The sequence below is a fragment of the Oncorhynchus tshawytscha genome, linkage group LG18 (genome assembly GCF_018296145.1).
Source record: "Oncorhynchus tshawytscha isolate Ot180627B linkage group LG18, Otsh_v2.0, whole genome shotgun sequence".
Lineage (NCBI taxonomy): Eukaryota > Metazoa > Chordata > Actinopteri > Salmoniformes > Salmonidae > Oncorhynchus > Oncorhynchus tshawytscha.
Genome location: NC_056446.1, coordinates 22,115,959 through 22,137,111, shown reverse-complemented (window position 1 = coordinate 22,137,111; position 21,153 = coordinate 22,115,959). Strand labels below are relative to the sequence as shown.

At 47.4% G+C, this 21,153-nt stretch overlaps 1 protein-coding gene across 3 annotated transcripts in view; it reads left to right on the top strand.

The window, feature by feature from the left end:
• Positions 1-12,511, top strand: part of LOC112238484 (prospero homeobox protein 1) — a 41,453-nt gene extending 28,942 nt beyond the window's left edge. For all 3 annotated transcript variants that reach the window (XM_042300835.1, XM_024407059.2, XM_024407060.2), the window contains one exon: positions 6,993-12,511. In XM_042300835.1, the coding sequence (XP_042156769.1) occupies positions 6,993-7,178 (186 nt within the window). In that variant the 3' untranslated portion in view covers positions 7,179-12,511. The remainder of the gene's footprint in view (positions 1-6,992) is intronic.
• The last annotated feature ends 8,642 nt before the right edge of the window (positions 12,512-21,153 follow it).

Here is a 21,153-nt window from a genome sequence, read left to right as displayed (position 1 = left end):
GATGATTGATTGGAGTTGATAAACAGGGTTGTCTGTGTGATGTTTCTGGGAAAATCTGGTTGTAGTCAACTAAGATATTTTATTTTCTCAAGTTCAGATTGTGCTTCCCTGCTGAACAGTGTCCAACATCGACCATTCAGGAGTTGAAGCTGGTTAAATGTATGAAAGAAACTGTGTTCCGGTGTAAGAGCTCAACATCCACAGAATTCAGTGGAAAGTAAAATCCTGGAGTGTCCCTCACCCAGATGAAAAAGGTATGGGAAGCGTTCCTATTCCCAGGCCCGGAGCCCGGAGCGGGTTAGGAATTAACCCAGGGGAACTCAGAGCATGTGGGTTCCGTCGGTGGCATGCATCCTTCAAGGCTAGTCCAGCGCACACAGAGCTTATCTTCCAGGGTCTCATTTTGTTTGTCCAGCGCTGAGCAAATAGAAGGTGCAATACATCTCCTGACAGTTCCCAAAGGCAGGGAGAAAACACGCTGGCCAAACAAACACTATACCCTGAGTCACATAGAGGGGCTTTCTCAGGCTTTACAGAACAAACACACAGATACACCACACACACAGCGTCCCGTTGAACAGGAGTGGATTTAGGCCCCCTGGCTGGCTACCTTTCTGCTGTTGGTTTAAACAGTCTTAAGACAGCTTGGATGATGTTGTGTGAATAGCCCCCAGCAGTCTGGGCGCTGCCATTGTCCTCTGTCATATTTTATTATCTCATCAAAAAAGAGGAAATCCGATTCCCCCTTTCTGCAGGAGAGCTTATCCCTCTGTCTCAAAGCAACCTGTCACGAGAGAGAGGGGGGTGGTGGTGGGGTTAAGGGAGACAGAGAATGAATGAGAGTGATTAAATGCCTCATCTGTGCCGCTTGTCCACAAAACCACCTCATCTCCTCGTCTCACCCCCTCTGTCCTCAGTAGTGGGCTGCTAGGTTGTCTTCTCTTGCTCAATAATTACTACTATACTGACAGCAGGACTACTATACTGACAGCAGGACTTTTGTGTTTAGGTCCATTTGTTCTGAGTGGTTCATGTTAGGTGGTTTGGGAGACAAAAGAATGAACGACGAGCTGTTGTATCATGGCCGCAACAAGATCTGTGGTTTCCGCGTGGTCATCAAGTTCTCTGGCTTGCAAAACAGAGCTGTGGTAGTGGTTTAGATCATCATATTCTCATGGCTTGCTGAGCATAGTGAGCTGTGGTAGTGGTCTAAGCAGCGCGCTGTCATCAAGTATTCTCAGGGCTTGGTTTGGGGAGACAAAGTATTCTCATGGCTTGCTAGAGCATAGTGAGCTGTGGTAGTGGTGTTACCATCAAGTATCATCAAGTATTCTCAGCGCACTCCGCTTGCTCAGAGCATAGTGAGCTGTGGTAGTGGTCTAAGCAGCGCGCTCCGAGTATCATCAAGTATTCTCATGGCTTGCTAGAGCATAGTGAGCTGTGGTAGTGGTCTAAGCAGCGCGCTCATCAAGAGGCTATCATCAAGTATTCTCATGGCTTGCTAGAGCATAGTGAGCTGTGGTAGTGGTCTAAGCAGCGCGCTCCGAGTATCATCAAGTATTCTCATGGCTTGCTAGAGCATAGTGAGCTGTGGTAGTGGTCTAAGCAGCGCACTCCGAGTATCATCAAGTATTCTCATGGCTTGCTAGAGCATAGTGAGCTGTGGTAGTGGTCTAAGCAGCGCACTCCGAGCGTCAGAGTCCCACTGCTGGGTCATGGTAAAAAACAACATTGTGAGTGTCGAGAAAGGCGTGTATAGACATTCTGGGGACCTCCTCAAACGCCCGAAGTCGCTGGCTATTTCTAGTGATCAGTCTGTGTATGTGTGTGTGTGAGGAGAGAGAAGACACAGTGAGATGAATGAATGCTGGGTAAAATATTAGTGTTGCCAACAACACTCTTCTGCTTTTTTTTGTTCTTCCCTTCTCTGTCTCTCCCTCTCTTTTCCTTTCCTCTTCTCATATTGTGTTACACTGGGGAAGAGCAGCATAGTATCTCTTTTCATGAGAGCTCTTGTTTTGGACACTTTCACTGCCCCACCTCCCACTCTCCCTCCCTCTCTCCCATCCTCTATCCCTGTCCAGAACACACTGAGTGTGTGACAGGACAAAAACATTTATATTCCAGAAAGTCTGATGTCTTCATCAGCAGAAAGGGAATGTGACTCGCAGTGCTGCACCGTTGTGTGTCTGTGTATGTGTGTATCTGGGTGAGTGTGTCTGTGTGTGTGTTTGTGTGTGTGTGCCTGTGTATGTGTATGTGTGCATCTGGGTGAGTGTGTGTGTGTGTGTGTGTGTGTGTGTGTATGTGTATGTGTGCATCTGGGTGAGTGTGTGTGTGTGTGTGTGTGTGTGTGCGTGTGTGTGTCTGTGTGTGCGTGCGTGTGTGTCTGTGTGTGTGTGTGTGTGTGTGTCTGTGTGTGTGTGCGTGCGTGTCTGTGTGTGTGTGTGTGTATCTGGGTGAGTGTGTGTGTGTGTGCGTGCATGTGTGTCTGTGTGCGTGTGCGTGCATGCGCGTGCGTGTGTGTGTGTGTGTGGTTGACTTAGAGAGGTCAGCTTCAGATACGTCGTTCCTTTCATTCAGTCACCCTATTTGCCTTTTTCAGCCCCCCCCCACTCTCTCTCTCTCTACCTTTATTCTGTTATCCCCCAACCTTTTCTGCCCCTTTCAGACATCACTCTCTCCTCTCCGTGTCTTTGTAGGGCCCTCCTTTAATTTGGACAGCGAGAAGTTGTTAAAAGCCCTATGAAATATGTATGAAGGATTGTGAGCGTCGCGATTGGCCCTGTTTACCGGCCAACCGAGCGAATGAGCAGCCACACAGGATAATCCCCCACAATGCCTCTGGAACAAAGGCCCAATAGCTGACCCGAGGGAGGGAGGGAGGGATGGGGAAGCAGGGGGGGACAGAGAGGGGACAGAAAGGGGGACAAAACAGTTAAAGCTTTCTGCTGGCCACGACAAGCAGGCAGCTCGTACACACACACGCACGCATGCACTCACTCACTCACTCACTCACTCACACGCACACACATGATCACAGACAAAGGGCTCAGGGACAAGAATAACTCCCACTCTCTCTTGCTCCTGCTTTTCTCTCTCCACTTACATCTCCCTCTCCTCTCTCCTCTCATCCTCTCCTCTCTCCCTCTCACCCTCTCCTCTCATCTTCTCATCTCACCCTCTGCTCTCTCCCTCTCCTTCCCCCTCTCCTCTCCTCTCAACCTCCACTCTCACCCTTCCCTCTTTCCCTCTCACCCTCTCCCTCTCCTCTCACCCTCTCCTCTCTCCCTCTCCCTCTCCTCTCTCCCTCTCCTCTCTCTCCTCTCCTCTCCTCTCCTCTCACCCTCTCCTCTCACCCTATCCTCTTACCCTCTCACCCTTTCCTCTCTCCCTCTCCCTCTCCTCTCATCCTTTCCTCTCATCCTTTCCTTTCTCCCTCTCCTCTCATCCTTTCCTCTCTCCCTCCTCTCTTCTCACCCTCTCCTCTCTCCCTCTCCTCTCACCCTCTCCTCTCTCCCTCTCCTCTCTCTCTCCCTCTTCTATCACTCTCTCCTCTTACCCTCTCCTCTCACCCTTTCCTCTCTCCTGCTCCTCTCACCCTCTCCTCTCACCCCCTCCTCATCCTCTCCTCTCTCCGTCTCCTCTCTCCCTCTCCTCTCACCCTCTCCTCTCACCCTCTCCTCTCTCCCTCTCCTCTCTCTCTCCCTCTTCTATCACTCTCTCCTCTTACCCTCTCCTCTCACCCTTTCCTCTCTCCTGCTCCTCTCACCCTCTCCTCTCTCCCTCTCCTCTCTCTCTCCCTCTTCTATCACTCTCTCCTCTCACCCTCGCCTCTCAACCTCTCCTCTCACCCTCTACTCTCTCCCTTTCCTCTCACCCTCTACTCTCTCCCTGTCCCTCTCATCCCATCCTCTCCTCTCTCCCTCTCCCCATTCCTTCTCCTCTCAACCTCTCCTCTCTCCCTTTCCTCACCCTCTCCTCTCACCCTGTCCTCATTCCCTCTCATCGCACCCTCTCCTGTCCTCTCACCCTCTCCTGTCCTCTCACCATCTCCTGTCCTCTCAACCTCTCCTCTCACCCTCTCCTGTCCACCCTCAACCTCTCCCACTCTCACCCTCCTCTCCTCTCCTCTCACCCTGTCCTCATTCCCTCTCCTCTCACCCTCCCACTCCATCCCATCCTCTCCTCTCTCCCCTCTCTCCTCTCACCCTGTCCTCATTCCCTCTCCTCTCACCCTCCCCTCTCCTCATTCCCTCTCCTCTCACCCTCTCTTCTCACCCTCTCCTCTCACCCTCTCCTCTCTCCCTTTCCTCTCACCCTCTCCTCTCTCCCTCTCATCCCATCCTCTCCTCTCTCCCTCTCCTCTCACCCTCTCCCCTCCCCCTCTCCCACTCGTCCCATCCTCTCCTTTCTCCCTCTCCCACTCCGTCCCATCCTCTCCTCTCTCCCTCTCCTCTCACCCTGTCCTCATTCCCTCTCTTCTCACCCTCTCCTCTCCTCTCCTCTCACCCTCTCCTCTCACCCTCTCCTCTCCTCTCAACCTCTCCTCTCACCCTTTCACTGCTTCTATTCAGTCTTTACTTTCTCACTTGCACCCTCTTCCTCCCTCATCCTCTCCCTCTCCTCACACCCTCTCTCCTCTTCCTCTCTCTACTTCCCTCACCACTCCTTCCCTCGGCTCTCCCTCCCCCTCCCTCTCCTCACACCCTCTCTCCCCTTCCTCTCTCTACTTCCCTCACCACTCCTTCCCTCGGCTCTCCCTCCCCCTCCCTCTCGCTCTCTCAGTCAAGAGGATCTGAAATACCAATACCCTTTTCTCCTTGACATTGCCTTCTCCTTGCAGTCAGCGTTTTACTGTCCTTTTATAGTCAAAACGTCAGGAGAAATTCCATGCAGGAATATTCTTAGTAATGCAGCACTCCCTGCGTCTCGCGCTGCACTAGACCGCTGCCTGCCTTCCTGCCTGCCGGGCTGGTGTCTATAGGGTCACAGTCTGCTGCTTCCCAGGTCAATGTGTCACTGTTTTTCAGTGGCACAAGCCCAAACAGAATTGAGTCTGTTTTTTAGATTGTGTCGTTAAGTAGTTCTACATGAATAAGATGAGGTGTTTTGTACGGTAGGTTGAATGAACTGTTGTAGCCCTGGATGACCCTTCACTACTCTAGCACACAATTACAACAACAAATCAGTCATACACTTTCTTATTCATGATTCACCTTTTCACACACACACACACACACACACACACACACACACACACACACACACACACACACACACACACACACACACACACACACACACACACACACACACACACACACACACCATTCATCACCCTGAGGGGGTGTTTGGCTGTCCAGTGCTGTCTGTGTGTGTGTTCCGGTGGCCACTAACCTTGCTGTGTCCTGACACTCCTGATGAGTATCTGCAGGACACAGGAGGAGAGGAGTCGAGTGCGCACAGTCAGGCGTTTGGGCAAGCTGCTGGGTGTGTGAGTGTGTCTGAGCGTGCCTGTTCGTGTGTGTGTGTGTGTTTGTGTGTGTGTGTGTTTGTGTGTGTGTGTGTGCGTGGGTGTGTGTGTGTGTGTGTCTGAGCGTGCCTGTTCATGTGTGTGTATGTTTGTGTGTGTGTGTGTGAGTGTGTCTGAGCGTGCCTGTTCGTGTGTGTGTGTGTGTGTGTGTGTGTGTGTGTGTGTGTGTGTGTGTGTGTGTGTGTGTGTGTGTGTGTGTGTGTGTGTGTGTGTGTGTGTGTGTGTGTGTGCGTGGGTGGGTGTGTGTGTGTGTGTGAGTCTACCCGCATGTCTGCCTGTGTGTGCTTCTGTATGTGTGTGTGTCTGTGGCTGCAAAGGGAGGCGGACAGGCAGGGAGGCAGTCAGCATTATCCAAGCAGGTGACCCCTGAAGGCTGCATCGCTCTGGGGCTTTGAGTGAAGGAGAGAGGATCAGCCAAATACACCAGGGCTGTGTGTGTGTGTGTGTGTGTGTGTGTGTGTGTGTGTGTGTGTGTGTGTGTGTGTGTGTGTGTGTGTGTGTGCATGCACGTGCCTGCGTGCACACGTGTGTGCGTCATGTTTCTCTCTCTCACAGTGTGGGATGTGTCATCTCCTTGGCTCAAGAGGTGTGTGTCTATGTGTGCAGACGTGCATATGTGTGTGTGAGTGCTGGCTCGGTGGAAGGTGTCACAGATCTTTGCCAGACTAATAATCTCTGTGGTGTCAGTGAGCAGAGCTGTGAGGGACACTAAAGAGCCTGTGTGTCTGTGTGTTCCCAAAGCATTTCACTTCCTCTTTTCGGGCTCCCTGCATGCGGTTGTTTGGGTTCAGATTTACAGTACACCCATAAAGACGTCTTTCTGATGCTGGGGGGAGGAGGGGAGGAGGGTGGTGATATAAACCTCAGAATTGACAAGAAATGAGCCGTCATAAGTCGCAATACAAGTGTGGATTTCAGTGGGCTTTTTAAGGAAGTAGCGACTGAAGAGGCAGGAGATACACAACATCACAGAACACCGCAGGGCTTCTCATCACAGCCACTAACTAAACCCGTTATTCTGTTTCACATAAAAACAGTGTGTTACTGTAAATGATACAATGACTTCCCACAACTACAATTTTTGCAAAATGTGAGACCGTTCATTCATGTAATTGGTCACATACACATTTAGCAGATGTTATTGTGGGTGTATCGAAACGCTTGTGTTTCTAGCTCCAACAGTGCAGTAGTATCTAACAATACACAACAATACACACATCTAAAAGTAAAAGAATGGAGTTAAGAAATATATAAATATTAGGACGAGTAAATATTATGGTCTGATAATATTCTAATATGTTTGTTCCAGTTCATCCATATATTCAGTGTACAGTATATATGGCTGTTGTAGTAATCAAACCCACTGTTAGGGTGCTGCTCTCACTGTGCTCTACCTCATCAAGCCATCAGGAGAACCAGGAGTAACGCCCCCTGTCTTCTGTGTGTGTGGGTGCAGGTTCCAGAGCGGTTCCTGGAGGTGGCTCAGATCACGCTGCGTGAGTTCTTCAATGCCATCGTGGCAGGCAAAGACGTGGACCCATCCTGGAAAAAAGCCATTTACAAGGTGATCTGCAAGCTGGACAGCGATGTGCCCGAGGTCTTCAAGTCACCCAACTGTCTCCAGGAGCTTCTACATGAGTAACCATCCCTGCTCCGCCTCCGCCCCCCCCCCGATGCTTTCTGCTTTTTCAGATTTTCATATTTTTATTTCTTTCCCTATTCTATGATTTTCCTGTTTTTTTGTTCATGTATGAAGTATGAAGTAGCATTCCGCCCCATCTGAAGCCTCCTGGCCTGTTCCTAAATGATCTAACTATTGTGTTGTTGTTATTCCCATGATTAGGATTATTATTGGTTTTTTAAATCATTCTGCTGATCTGAAGAGACGTTGATCCTATTGGGTGTTTTGGACTGTGTGAACCCTGACCTTTCTGCCCTGATTGACTAGAAACACTAGGGAGGGGCTTCCCACTAGCCTGTACCCTACCTACTCTAAGGAGGACCCTACAATCCTAGTGTGGTCACCAATAGACTTTGGCCACTACACTACAGAGGGGCCCTATGTTACTGGGGTGCTCAATAGGCTCACCCCACTGTGCAAGGTTGCTCCCTAATAGGTGGTTCCCACTACTATGGCTGTCCCAGGGAGGACAACACACTACACCATGCTGCCTGCAGCCTAATGACTTTATTAACTGCTGGACAATACTGGACTACTAGTACTGGTCTGGACTGGTATACTGGTCTGGACTGGTATACTAGTCTGGACTACTAGTACTGGTCTTGACTGGTATCAGCCACCTAATGAGCTCTACCATGATGTTTTGAAGTGTGTTTTCTGCGAGTAGGGTATTGTGTTTATTGAGTGTATATTATTCTTATTCTTGTTGTTGTTATTATTATTATTTGTCATCATTGCTTGCTAAAGATTGGCACAGATTTGTTTGTCTCTTGACAACGTTACAGAAAATAAATTATTATTAATATTCCGAAAGAGTATAAATTCTCTACATATAATTACTTTTCTCTGAGCAATTTAGGCACAAGCCTCTTTCTCATTTCATACCCCCCCCACCCCTGTCTGTTTGTGTGGGTCCAAGTTGTGTTTGATCTTCTCTGCTGTTAAGCCAGACACTGGCGGGGGAGTAGGCCTCAGTCCTGAGGCTCAAGTAAAAACAGAAGGGGAACATGAGTCTCAACCCTAGGCTTTACACAAATAGAAAACAATGCTGCAAAATTGAAGAGGTGTTGGTTTGGAAGAGCACATGGTGCAACCAGTGGCAGTGTACAAATGCAGAGGTCTGTGGGCAGCGACACACACACACACACACACACACACACACACACACACACACACACACACACACATGCACAAATACATACCACACGCGCACAGAGAAACACACACACAGAAACACGCAGCGTGTGACCTTTTGAGTGCATTAAGACAGACCGGTTACTGTCTGACTTTATGACTTGTCATTGTTTCAAGGCCATCCACATCGACTCCAGTGTTGAAATAGCCCCGCACATTTACGGGCCATTCAGTCAGGATTTCATCATTCATTCATACACACTACACAGTTGGTGGGACATGGTATGTGTGGATGAAAGGGAAGGCGGTAATGCTTTATGTTACAGTCCAATGAGGAGTGGAAGCTACTTACTGCTACTTCATTTATTCCAAATGAAAGAGATGTGGTTATGACCAGGGATTACATGGTATGCAGTGGTGCATACATCCCAGACAAACTAAAGTATAATTATTAGCTCATTATTCTGTTGTTACCATTGCCAGGTACTTTAATACCAAGTAAACAGAGGTCTTTAATAAAAGTACTGGAAAATAAAGTGTACCCGGGAAGGCCACAGTTTTCTCTGTGGCTTTTTGCAATGCAATTTATCTCAGCAACATAAATAGTCAAACTATTTCATTCTGTGATGAAGTTAATGACAAGGTTAACTATGAGAACAAATATGAAGCTACTTTCCAAGCAAATTAAAAGTTTATATAATATTTTACTACAAAGCACTGTACTAATATTTGATGGAATTGTATTTAAAAACAGTGAAACGAATAGATAGCTAGGTAAATAAACAAATGGATAGCCAAATATTAAAGTGAGGAGAGATGTATATTTTCCAGACCATGTCAGCTGACCAGAAAAAAACAAATTCTTTCTATAGCCTAAAACGGTGGCCTCGAGTCTTACCTTGTCAGCTCACAAGGTCAGGGAAAAACTGAGAGAATAGAGACACACAGATGTTCATTAATAGTAATTGTATGGACACAGACACCTTTCCCCTCCTATGTCTTCTTCTCTGCAATATTCACCTGGCTCAGTGCTAGCTGCTCCTTTCTCCCTGAACAATGCAAGGTTAGAGGTCACCACTCAGCCTAGAGGGAAATGAACCTCTCAGAACCATAAAGACAGAGACAAAAGGGCTCTATTCAATCCGTCTGTGGAAATTCAGCGTTACAGCGTGATTGAAATTTAAAGGCAATGTTCCCGCACTGCAGATGTCAGCTCAATAGGAAATTACCTTTAAATTTCTATCTTGCAATCTGTAACGCTTCAGCAAAACAGATTTAATAGAGCCCAAAGACTCAAGACCCAAAACTCACATGATCCTCTCAATTCCAAACAGGCGCATCTGTAGATTGTATACTTAAAGATTCTGACAATGATACAGTATAATTCCATGAGAGTCCCTATGCAGTTTATTCAGGTATTGATGCATTCACACAGAAACACCATTCCTTGATTCATACCAGTGAAATACGTTGACATTCAACATTTTGATCTAGTTGAATCCTGTTATCTTGTTTTGTTTGAAGCTACCGGCACTGAATTTGCTACGAATACAATATAGCAAATAGTAGTTACTTGTCCTTTGAAGTACATTCTAAGCACTGAAAGATCACATAGGCTACTGTGTGTGTGTGTGTGTGTGTGAGTGTGAGTGAGTGAGTGTGTGTGTGCGCGTGCGCGTGCTGTGTGTGTGTGCGTGCTGTGTGTGTGCGTGTGCGTGTGCGTGCTGTGTGTGTGTGTGTGTGTGTGTGTGTGCTCGCTGGTCATCGCCCCGACCTCAGCCACGTCGGCTTTGGTTTGGTGTGTCACAAGATGAAAAGGAGCAGGTTAACCTGCTGACTTGTAAAGGCGGCACAAAGCGCCTGACAAAAGGAGGAGAGAAAGGCGGAGAGCTACTCCCTTCATTATGTTCACCCGCAGACACGGTTCTTCTTAAGATCCAAGTCCTGAGAGCGGGGACGATGGGTTTGTCTGTGTTTCAAAGCACCAGCCAACGGCTTAAAAGAACCTGTAACACAAAACAAAGGATAGGAAGGACACTTTTATCTGAAACACGGATTAATATCTCCCCTCTCCCTTCCCCCCTACAGCCCCACCCTAAGAAGGAGTTCCTGTGCATTGTGCAGCTGAACAGATTATTCCTGACTCTTATTTCTAAACAGATTACTGCTGGTTAATAACAACTCTTCTTTAACTGGATTAGAAGGATCTTTGTTTAGGTTTTTCGTTTTGCTTTGTTTGGTTTCAATTGATATCGAACTGCATATATATCTTTTTTTTTAAATTGTAAAATACAAATTGATTACAAAAAAGCTAAAAGGAGTGAACTTTTGGGAAGGATCTCTGTCAGGAATTGTGTCATGAAGAGAGAGTTTTGAGAGTATTTTTTGTGATTTCTTACTTTTTCCGATCTGTTACGGGAAAAAGCGATTCGTTGGTCTCTTAAAAGTAGAATACAAGCAATAGAAGTAGTTTGTGCGGGTTTTGTGAAGACTTTTCATTTGATTTATTCGCAGTTTGTGTTGGGTGTGTTTTGGAGATAAAAACAGACCTGTGTTTTTGAATCCTTTTTTGGGCGGCATGAACTGTGATGCTGTAACTGTACATGATGAAGAAGGGAACGATCGCTCCTGAGTCTAACATGGCTTGGAAGGGGAGAGCGCGAGGGAGGGACGACAAGTAGAGAGACAGAGAGAGCGAGTGAGATATGACATAGACTCTCACTACATGCTCTCCAACCTGTCTTTCTCAAAGAACGCCCCGCCATGCCCTGAAGGGAATATATGTTCCCCTCTGTGGGCGATGCCCTTCAATCTGAGTCAGCATCCCCTTTCTGCTGACAGAACATGGCGTAGTTGTCCCTTCATTATGATGTCATAGTTCCCTGTTGGCAGTGGATCCAGACTGGCCCACACAATGGCGTTGGTGTCTCCCTCTTTACGCACCAAGAGAGACTTTAGTGAGAGAAAAACTGGAACTTACTGTCCCCATAGACGACTGGTGTAGGAGTGGAGGGGAAAACACTACTGTAAACATACTGTACAGCAGTCAGTTACCCTACACTATGCATTGTGTCTTTGGGATATAATAGAACTAGTCTAAATGCTGGGGGTATACAGATTTAACAAGAGTTTTAATCTTTGTGGAAAAAGGGCTAAGATAATGTTGAGGTTCCATGCATGCGTGTGTGTTTGTGTGTGAGAATGAGAACCTGTGAACCAGTGAGTGACACAATTCTCAACACAGAGGCTTACATTTTGGGATGGTACTCTCCCCCACCCCTGTGAGTACCATCCAAAAATGTAAATGATTCTCATTAACGGCTGGGCGACATGTGTGTGTGTTTGCGAAGTAAATTTCCATTCATTTTATGACCTGCTTTAAGGGGGTCTGTTTCTCAATGGTTTTCACTAGTAGTTTTTCGGGGGGCTCTTCTTTTGTAAATATCAATGACGTGGAATTTAAAGTGATAAATACTGCCTTTGTATTATTTAGCAATATGTTGTATATAGCGTTTTGTTTATGCTTTTTGTATAACATTATTAATCAGATCTAGTGCAGTAATTCCATCTGAAATTGCCATGGCTCATATATACAGTGTAATTTGTTACATACAGAGTTTAGTAAGTTATAGAAAAAATAAAAATCAAATATGGCTGATTTTAGCTTTTTTTCTGTTGTTGTTGGTGTCTATTTGTCTTGCAGATTTTATGTAATTTATTGGTTTAATTTATCCTAATTTATTCAATGTTGTATTTTTTTTCAACCAATGAAGGCTGTACTGTATTTTATCATGAAGTAGAACCAATCCAATTCAATATTAAGTCGACTTAGAAAAAACAGATTTTATCAAGGATACTTAAGAGCACTCAATCAATTCTCAGAAATTGTTACATGGGGATTTTGGCAGCTAAATTGAACTGGAAAATGTTCTAAAAGGTACTTTTTGTTTGGGGAGAGGTAGAGGACATAAAAGAAAATACAAGTATTTTTCTTTTTTCTCTCCAGGCTTTTCCCCCTCTACTGTTGTGGGCCTCCCCAAAGACAGTAGTTGAATTGCCTTTCGTGCCTTCATCCTCTATGAACTGAATGTATGTGCAGTATATATGCAAGCTTGTGCAAAATTATGAAACATTTAAATAAAAATGAAAGAAAAAGATTACAGAATGTCTGACTCACCAAACAAATCTTTACAGTAAATTTGACCAACCTAGCGTGTGTATGTGTGCGTTCTCCATGATGCTTTTAATCAGAATTAAACCAGAGGATTGGGTGGAGAGCTGAGCGGAGGCCTCTCTCGTGACCTCTGACCCCTGCTGCCCTCCACAAGCATCACAGATGACTGCAGAAGCCGCCTCATCAGGATAAATGCAGCAATAAACACACAGATCAGGATTTAAAGCATTGAACACAGCCTTCTGATATCTTGTGCGCGCACACACACACACACACACACACACACACACACACACACACACACACACACACACACACACACACGTGTTCATAATGAACATGATACTTAGCATATTCACAATTTCTCATGTCTATATTTCTTTATCTTCTCTCTCTCTCTCTCTCTCTCTCTCTCCCTCTCTCTCTCGCTCTCTCTCTCTCTCTCCCTCTCTCTATGTCTCTCTCTCTCTCTATGTCTCTCTCTCTCTCTCTCTCTCTCTCTCTCTCTCTCTCTCTCTCTCTCTCTCGCTCTCTCGCTCTCTCTCGCTCTCTCTCTCTCTGCAAGCCTTAACCGGAACCTACGGCTCCTTAGGTAGGGCTGAGGCAGCATCTTTGTACAACACGAACCGTCTGCTCTGTAATCAAATACCATCTGTCGCTACATCTGAAGACTCACACACACTCAGACGGGAACATACACACACACACACACACACACACACACATCTGTGCTTCACTCTCTGGTCATGATCTTGGTGTGTGTGTGTGTGTGTGTGTGTGTGTGTGTGTGTGTGTGTGTGTGTGTGTGTGTGTGTGTGTGTGTGTGTGTGTGTGTGTGTGTGTGTGTGTGTGTGTGTGTGTGTGTGTGTGTGTGTGTGTGTGCTTACAATCAAGATTCCCTCGGCCCCTGGCCTGGTGAGGAAGTTGGCTGGGTCATATCAGTAGGTTCCTGTTTTTTTTATGTCTCCACAGTGAGTTCAGAGGTCATTGTCTTCAGGTATCCATGTTTGTTCTGGGGCCTGTGTGTATCTGTGTCATGCAGACATTGGCTCCCATCTCTGCTCTTCCCAGCAGAGGAGTTAGTGGACTTTATTCACAGCCTTACTCCCAGCCTTGGATCAACGGCCCACTATCTCAAAGCAGCAAATGTTTCCCAATGTTGACAGAAAGCTACCTCTGCTCTTGCACACAAAACTTTGACATGACCACCAAGGTCCTCCACGTCCCTCCTTCTCAAGGTTAGCTTGTTGTTGTGCACCCAAGTTCACAGTTTATGCAATAAGATTGACTTCGGGCTCTATTCAATCCATATTGCGGAAGTTCAGCATTACAGCGTGATTGATATTTGAAGGCAATGTTCCTGCTTTAGCAGAGACCTCATTCACGGTAAACGGATGTCGACTCATTCGGAAATGACCTTTCAATCTGTAAAGCTTCAGCGGCACAGACGGAATAGAGCCCTTAGGAGTCTTCACGCAATAACATCTACTATTCAACTAGAATGCAGGCTGTCTCTTTGATGAAATACATTACTTTTAACATATCTTCCAAAATGTCATGTTTTTTTACATTTATTTGAACTTTTACATCTAGAGTGGTTTTTAGATTGTATTGTTATAATATAATTGTATTATCATATCATTGTTATCATATCATGGGTCGAGTCTATGGACAGAGAGAGTGAAGATGCTGAAGATGTGGGATGAATAGATAGACAGATCTTAGTGTCTCATCAAGGGAAGGCATTAGGTATAGGGACATCTAGTGGTCAGAATGTGTAGTGCATTCAGTGAGCCAGGTCTTGCCTGGTGGGAGTCGTGGTGTGCATCGGTGTCTATGTGTGGTTGGACCAAATAGTAGGCTGTAACATTTACAATGAATTCTTTCCCACATTCATAATATGTTACGAAATTTTTTCCTTTCACATACTCTCATCCTTTCCCTCTCGCCTCTCCTTTTCATGCCCTTCTCTCCCGTGCATCTTTACCTTTCCCAATCTCTCTCTCCCCTTTCCCTCAGTTCCCCCTCCTCTGTGTGTGTTTTCTGGAGCCAGATTCCAGTTGGACAGATCAGTGTGTCCTCTCTCTGATTCTTGCCGGGGTTCTGTCTCTGGACGGCCCCCGACGCAACTGGAGCCTCCAAGGCTCAGGAGAGGAGCCTGGGAACAGCAGAACAAAGGACCGCTCGTCCGTCTGCAGCCGCCTGCCACCGCCTCCGCTTCTCTTCTCTTCTCTCCCTCCCCTCCCCTCCCCCCCTCCCCTCCCCTCCCCTCCCCTCCCCTCCCCTCCCCTCCCCTCCTCCTCCTATCCTACCCATTGCCGGGCGCTCCAAATTAAGACTTCAGACGAGGAAAATGGGCCCGCTACCCGGGATGAATGAGACACAGAGAGAAAGTAAGTGAGAGAGGGGGGTGAAAAGGAACTCTGTAACACGCCAAGAGGAGCTGCATCACAAAGCAGTCGTTGTTGGAAAGCATGGGCCCTCGCTGGTTCCGTGAGGAACTGTTAGTGTGTCAACCATACACACACACACACACACACGTATGCATGAACACACTCATGCCAGCACGTATGCAGGCACACACACACAGGGGGAGATACTTGTGTGCGTGTGTTTGTTACAGTGAGTGTCCTGTGACAGCTGTTAATCCACATGGTGCTCCTTTAGAGTGGGAGGGGAGGTGAGGGGGTTGAGGGAGTATTAGTGACTATGAGAAAGGGGGTCACACACAGAGGAGAGGGCGGCCGGCGTGTATGTGTGGAGGATTATTAGTTATGCCTGTATGTGTGTTGGGGTCACACTGAATCAAATAGTCTCCTACTGTACAGCAAGGCACATCTGCGGTCAGAAGGGTGTGTGTGCTGTGTGTGGTGTGAAACCGCAGCGCCAAGTGGTGTGTGTGTATGTGTGTCTCATGATAGACCCTCTAACAGGTGTTTGCCCCTGGGCCTCCCAGCACACCTTGAATAGTATTTTCTCTGTTGTCAGTGTTTCTCTATAATCTCATCAGTATTGTCATCTATGGCTCTGGGCAAGAGAGATACGAGGAGAGAGGAGCCAGTTACAGAGAGAGAGACAGATGGAAAGTGAGTGAGAGAGAGACAGAACGAAGGAGAGAGAGCGAGAGAGAGAGAGAGAGAGAGAGAGAGACCCTGAACTGGTCTTGGCCTTCCCAGTTTAAACTGGTTCCAGTGAGTCCAAGGCAGATGGCACTCAGGGTAAGGCTGGATTGTCCTCCCAAAACACACAGGCACGCACGTACCCTATCCAGTCTTTTGGTGCCATTATTGGCATCGTTCACCTCTTCTAGATCCTTGAATCAGAAATCACACTGACCCATTATATTTCACACTGACCCATTATATTTCCTACTGACCCATTATATTTCCTACTGACCCATTATATTTCCTACTGACCCATTATATTTCCTTACTGACCCATTATATTTCCTACTGACCCATTATATTTCCCACTGACCCATTATATTTCCTACTGACCCATTATATTTCCTACTGACCCATTATATTTCCTACTGACCCATTATATTTCCTACTGACCCATTATATTTCCTACTGACCCATTTGGATACAGGGCCACGCATAGCGAGCTGGATCAAATATAAAGCACTATATAATCCTGAGTAATTCTAATGTTTTAATTACTTAGATGAACAGGAGGTGTTTTAGCAAATGTTAATCTCTGAGACATAAGCGACAGACTCAGAGAGAGAGAGAGAGAGAGAGAGAGAGAGAGAGAGAGAGAGAGAGAGAGAGAGACAGAGACAAAGAGAGAGAGAGAGAGAGAGAGAGAGAGAGAGAGAGAGAGAGAGAGACAAAGAGAGAGAGAGAGAGAGAGAGAGAGAAGAGAGAGAGAGAGAGAGACAGAGAGAGAGAGAGAGAGACAGAGAAAGAGAGAGAGAGAGAGAGACAGAGAGAGACAGAGAGAGAGATGGAGAGAGAGAGAGAGAGAGAGAGAGAGAGAGAGAGAGAGAGAGGGAGAGAGAGAGAGATGGAGAGAGAGAGAGAGAGACAGAGACAGAGAGAGAGAGAGAGAGAGAGAGAGAGAGAGAGAGAGATGGAGAGAGAGAGAGAGAGAGAGAGAGAGAGAGATGGAGAGAGAGAGAGAGAGAGAGAGAGAGAGAGAGAGACAGAGAGAGAGAGAGAGAGAGAGAGAGACAGAGAGAGAGAGAGAGAGACAGAGACAGAGAGAGAGAGAGAGAGACAGGGAGAGAGAGAGAGAGAGAGAGAGAGAGAGAGAGAGAGACAGAGAGAGAGAGAGAGGGAGAGAGAGAGAGAGAGAGAGAGACAGGGAGAGAGAGAGAGACAGGGAGAGAGAGAGAGAGAGGGAGAGAAGTGGAGAGATGCATTTGTCTTTGTATTCTCCTCCAAAACAGATACAGCACACAGCACACAGCACACAGCACACAGCACACAGCACACAGCACACAGCACACATAGGGTTATTCATTGTATATTAGCACCATATTCAAGTTTACCACCTGTTATCAACACAGATTACATACATTCACTAACACAGATACACACTGTGTTAACACCATAACGGGGAACAGATTCCCCTTTGAATATGAACATATTGCATTGTAATATAGGTGACTGTATAGGCCTCCCTACAGTATGTGGCCTGTTGTCTTATCTATTCAAAGTGTATGCAAAATTGTATTGAAGTTGTAGGAAAATACTATTTCTGCGTAGTGGTCTCAAGCAGCAGTGTACAGTAAATCACATCATGATTCCATCTGAAAGCACCTCCTCTTGTCAATCAAAGAGCAGGACGAAGGGATCTAAACTGGGTTCTGTGACCTCATGCCAGGGTGCCAGGTCCATTCTGTTCCGTTCCGAGGGGTCTTAACACCATCCAACTCCCTTTGTGTCTGGGGCCATTTTTCAGACACTGTTGAGTACTGAGAATCGCCTCTCGGGGCCCCCCAGGCCCCCCGGAGCCCCACCACCCCCTAGCTCTCTGATCCATGGGCTCTAGCCCTGAGCTCAGGGAGAGCCTTAAGACAAGGAGTGACAACCAGGACAGCTGCATGAGTTGGAAACCGGTCTCGGCAAGGCAAGCTCCCCTACAACCCAACCGGTGATCAGGCGGGGTGGGCCAAGCAGCCAAACAGCTCATTGTTTCTGGCAGGGCCCGAGGAATTTCATTTGTCATGAAATGGATACGGGACGGACGGACACAGGGCTCTCCAAAAAAGACCCTGGGACGAGCCTGCTGCCCCCTCCTCTCCTCCTTAACCGCTAACAAAGGCCCCTGTGGCTAGACTAATAATAACCACACATTTCCCAAGGTACAGCAGCAGCAAGCCAGATCTGAAGGGTATTGTTTTCCAGAGAGACTGAAGGAGAGGTAGAGAGATAAATGGAAAGGTGGAGAGAGAGAGAGAGACAGAGACAGAGAGAGACAGAGAGAGAGAGAGAGAGAGAGAGAGAGAGAGAGAGAGAGAGAGAGAGAGAGAGAGAGAGAGAGAGACTGTCTGTGAGTGTCTTCCCTGATGATCGGCTGTCTTCAGTCTCAGGTTGAACCTCAGGCAGGAAGGTTAGACAGGTTAGCAGCGTGAGACAGGTAGGAATGACCAATATTCCGTTCACTTAGACACTCCAGACCACCAACTGTAATTAATGAGTCTATGGATAGTGTGGCTATCAAATAATTAGCCCACCTCTGCACTCTGACATGGTGTGAATGATCAGCCATTCACACATTCCACAGCAAACGGTGACTTCTAAACAGACAGTAAAGGACGGAGCTGACAACAGACACTACTCGTTAAGGGGGATTTTGTGTTTATGTAGGACCAACGACCCAGCTACAGACACAGCCTGAAAAGCCATCCAAACAATCCATCTCAACAGAACAATGCCCTCCTCCCCACCAAGGGCACTCCTTGGCACAACAATGGGATCCGCACTCCTTCCCCCCCCCCATCAAAGAGCATTCCAGCCCCAGAGCCCCTAAGCCCCGACTCCCTCCCCATGTGACAGGCGAGTCATCTTTAAGAATTGATTGACTCTGGTGTCTAAAGCCTAGGGAGGCTGGCTGCCAGGATGGCCGGCATACACGCTACATATGGGGCCAGGTACACAACAGCTGCTCCCCAACAATAAAGGCAGAAAAATGGGAGGCACTCGGAGAAGATGCTGCCTAACTTCCCTCCCTGTCCCCACTGGTCACCTTGGGCCAGTTGTTGCCCGCGGCGACATCGGCAGTTGGAACCTAACTCGGGGGGATGGCTGAAGAGGGACACCTATAACTCACAATGTGGAAGAGGGAGAGAGAGAGGAGGGAGGGAGGGAGAGAGAAGGGAGGGATGGGTGGACGGAACAGTGGGGAAATATTTTCCCTTACTTCCTTCTGAGAAGCGCGTGGTGTGGTTTGTGCCACCAAGATGGCGCTGTGACACATGGACGGACGTAAATAAGACAATGGCATGTTGTTCTTTTCAGAGGGAGATCGTCTGGAAGCCTCTCTGGAGGTCGTGTGAAGGAGATGTCGGCCCCATCCAGCTCCCTGACGGACACCCACATGCACGCACGCACACACACACACACACACACACACACACACACACACACACACACACACACACACACGCGCGCACGCACGCACGCACACACACACACACACACACACACACACACACACACACACACACACACACACACACACACACACACACACACACACACACACACACACACACACACACACACACACACACACACACACACACACACACACACACACACACACACACACACACACACACCCACATACACACACACCGTGGAGGAGGATCAGAGTTAGATAGGGAACATTGTGATAGAGAAGATACAGTTCACCCATAAGCAGGCAGGAGAAATATTACCTCACAGGTTGAAGTGCTTATATTAACCCTGGCAACTTACATCACAACTAAAACTGGATCAGACTGGAATCTGAATTGATTCATAAAGTTGTTGTTTTTCATCTATAAATTGAGATGATTGATGAACAAAGAATCTGGAAGCACAGAAAAAAGCAGAGTAACCCCAAAACCTGTATGGTCCCCAGTCCTTGTCCCGAACCCTGACACCACAGAACAGTCCATGTCCCTAACCCCTACACCACAGAACAGTCCATGTCCCTAACCCCTACACTACAGAACAGTCCATGTCCCTAACCCCTACACTACATAACAGTCCATGTCCCTAACCCCTTCACTACAGATCAGTCCATGTCCCAAACACCTAACCCCTATACTTCAGAACAGTCCATGTCCCTAACCCCTACACTACAGAACAGTCCATGTCCCTAACCCCTAACCCCTATACTTCAGAACAGTCCATGTCCCTAACCCCTAACCCCTACACTACAGAACAGTCCATGTCCCTAACCCCTAACCCCTATACTTCAGAACAGTCCATGTCCCTAACCCTAACCCCTATACTTCAGAACAGTCCATGTCCCTAACCCCTAACCCCTACACTTCAGAACAGTCCATGTCCCTAACCCCTAACCCCTACACTACAGAACAGTCCATGTCCCTAACCCCTAACCCCTATACTTCAGAACAGTCCATGTCCCTAACCCCTAACCCCTATACTTCAGAACAGTCCATGTCCCTAACCCCTACACTACAGATCAGTCCATGTCCCTAACACCTAACCCCTACACTACAGAACAGTCCATGTCCCTAACCCCTAACCCCTACACTACGGAACAGTCCATGTCCCTAACCACTACACTACAGAACAGTCCATGTCCGTTACCCCTAACCAATACATGACGTAACAGTCCATGTCCCTAACCCCTAACCCCTACACTACAGAACAGTCCATGTCCCTAACCCCTAACCCCTACACTACAGAACAGTCCATGTCCATAACCCCTAATCCCTACACTACAGAACAGTCCATGTCCGTAACCCCTAACCCCTACACTATAGAACAGTCCATGTCCCTAACCCCTAACCCCTACACTACAGAACAGTCCATGTCCATGTCCCTAACCCCTAATCCCTACACTACAGAACAGTCCATGTCCCTAACCCCTAATCCCTACACTACAGAACAGTCCATGTCCGTAACCCCTAACCCCTACAATACAGAACAGTCCATGTCCCTAACCCCTAACCCCTACACTACAGAACAGTCCATGTCCCTAACACCTAACCCCTACACTACAGAACAGTCCATGTCCCTAACACCTACACTACAGAACAGACCATGTCTCTAACCCCTACACTACGGAACAGTCCATGTCCCTAACCCCTACACTACAGAACAGTCCATGTCCCTAACACCTAACCCCTACACTACAGAACAGTCCATGTCCCTAACACCTACACTACAGAACAGACCATGTCCCTAACCCCTACACTACGGAACAGTCCATGTCCCTAACCCTGACACTACAGAACAGTCCATGTCCCTAACCCCTACAACACAGAACAGTCCATGTCCCTAGCCCTAACCCCTACACTACGGAACAGTCCATGTCCCTAACACCTACACTACAGAACAGTCCATGTCCCTAACACCTAACCCTGACACTACAGAACAGTCCATGTCCCTAACCCCTACAACACAGAACAGTCCATGTCCCTAGCCCCTAACCCCTACACTA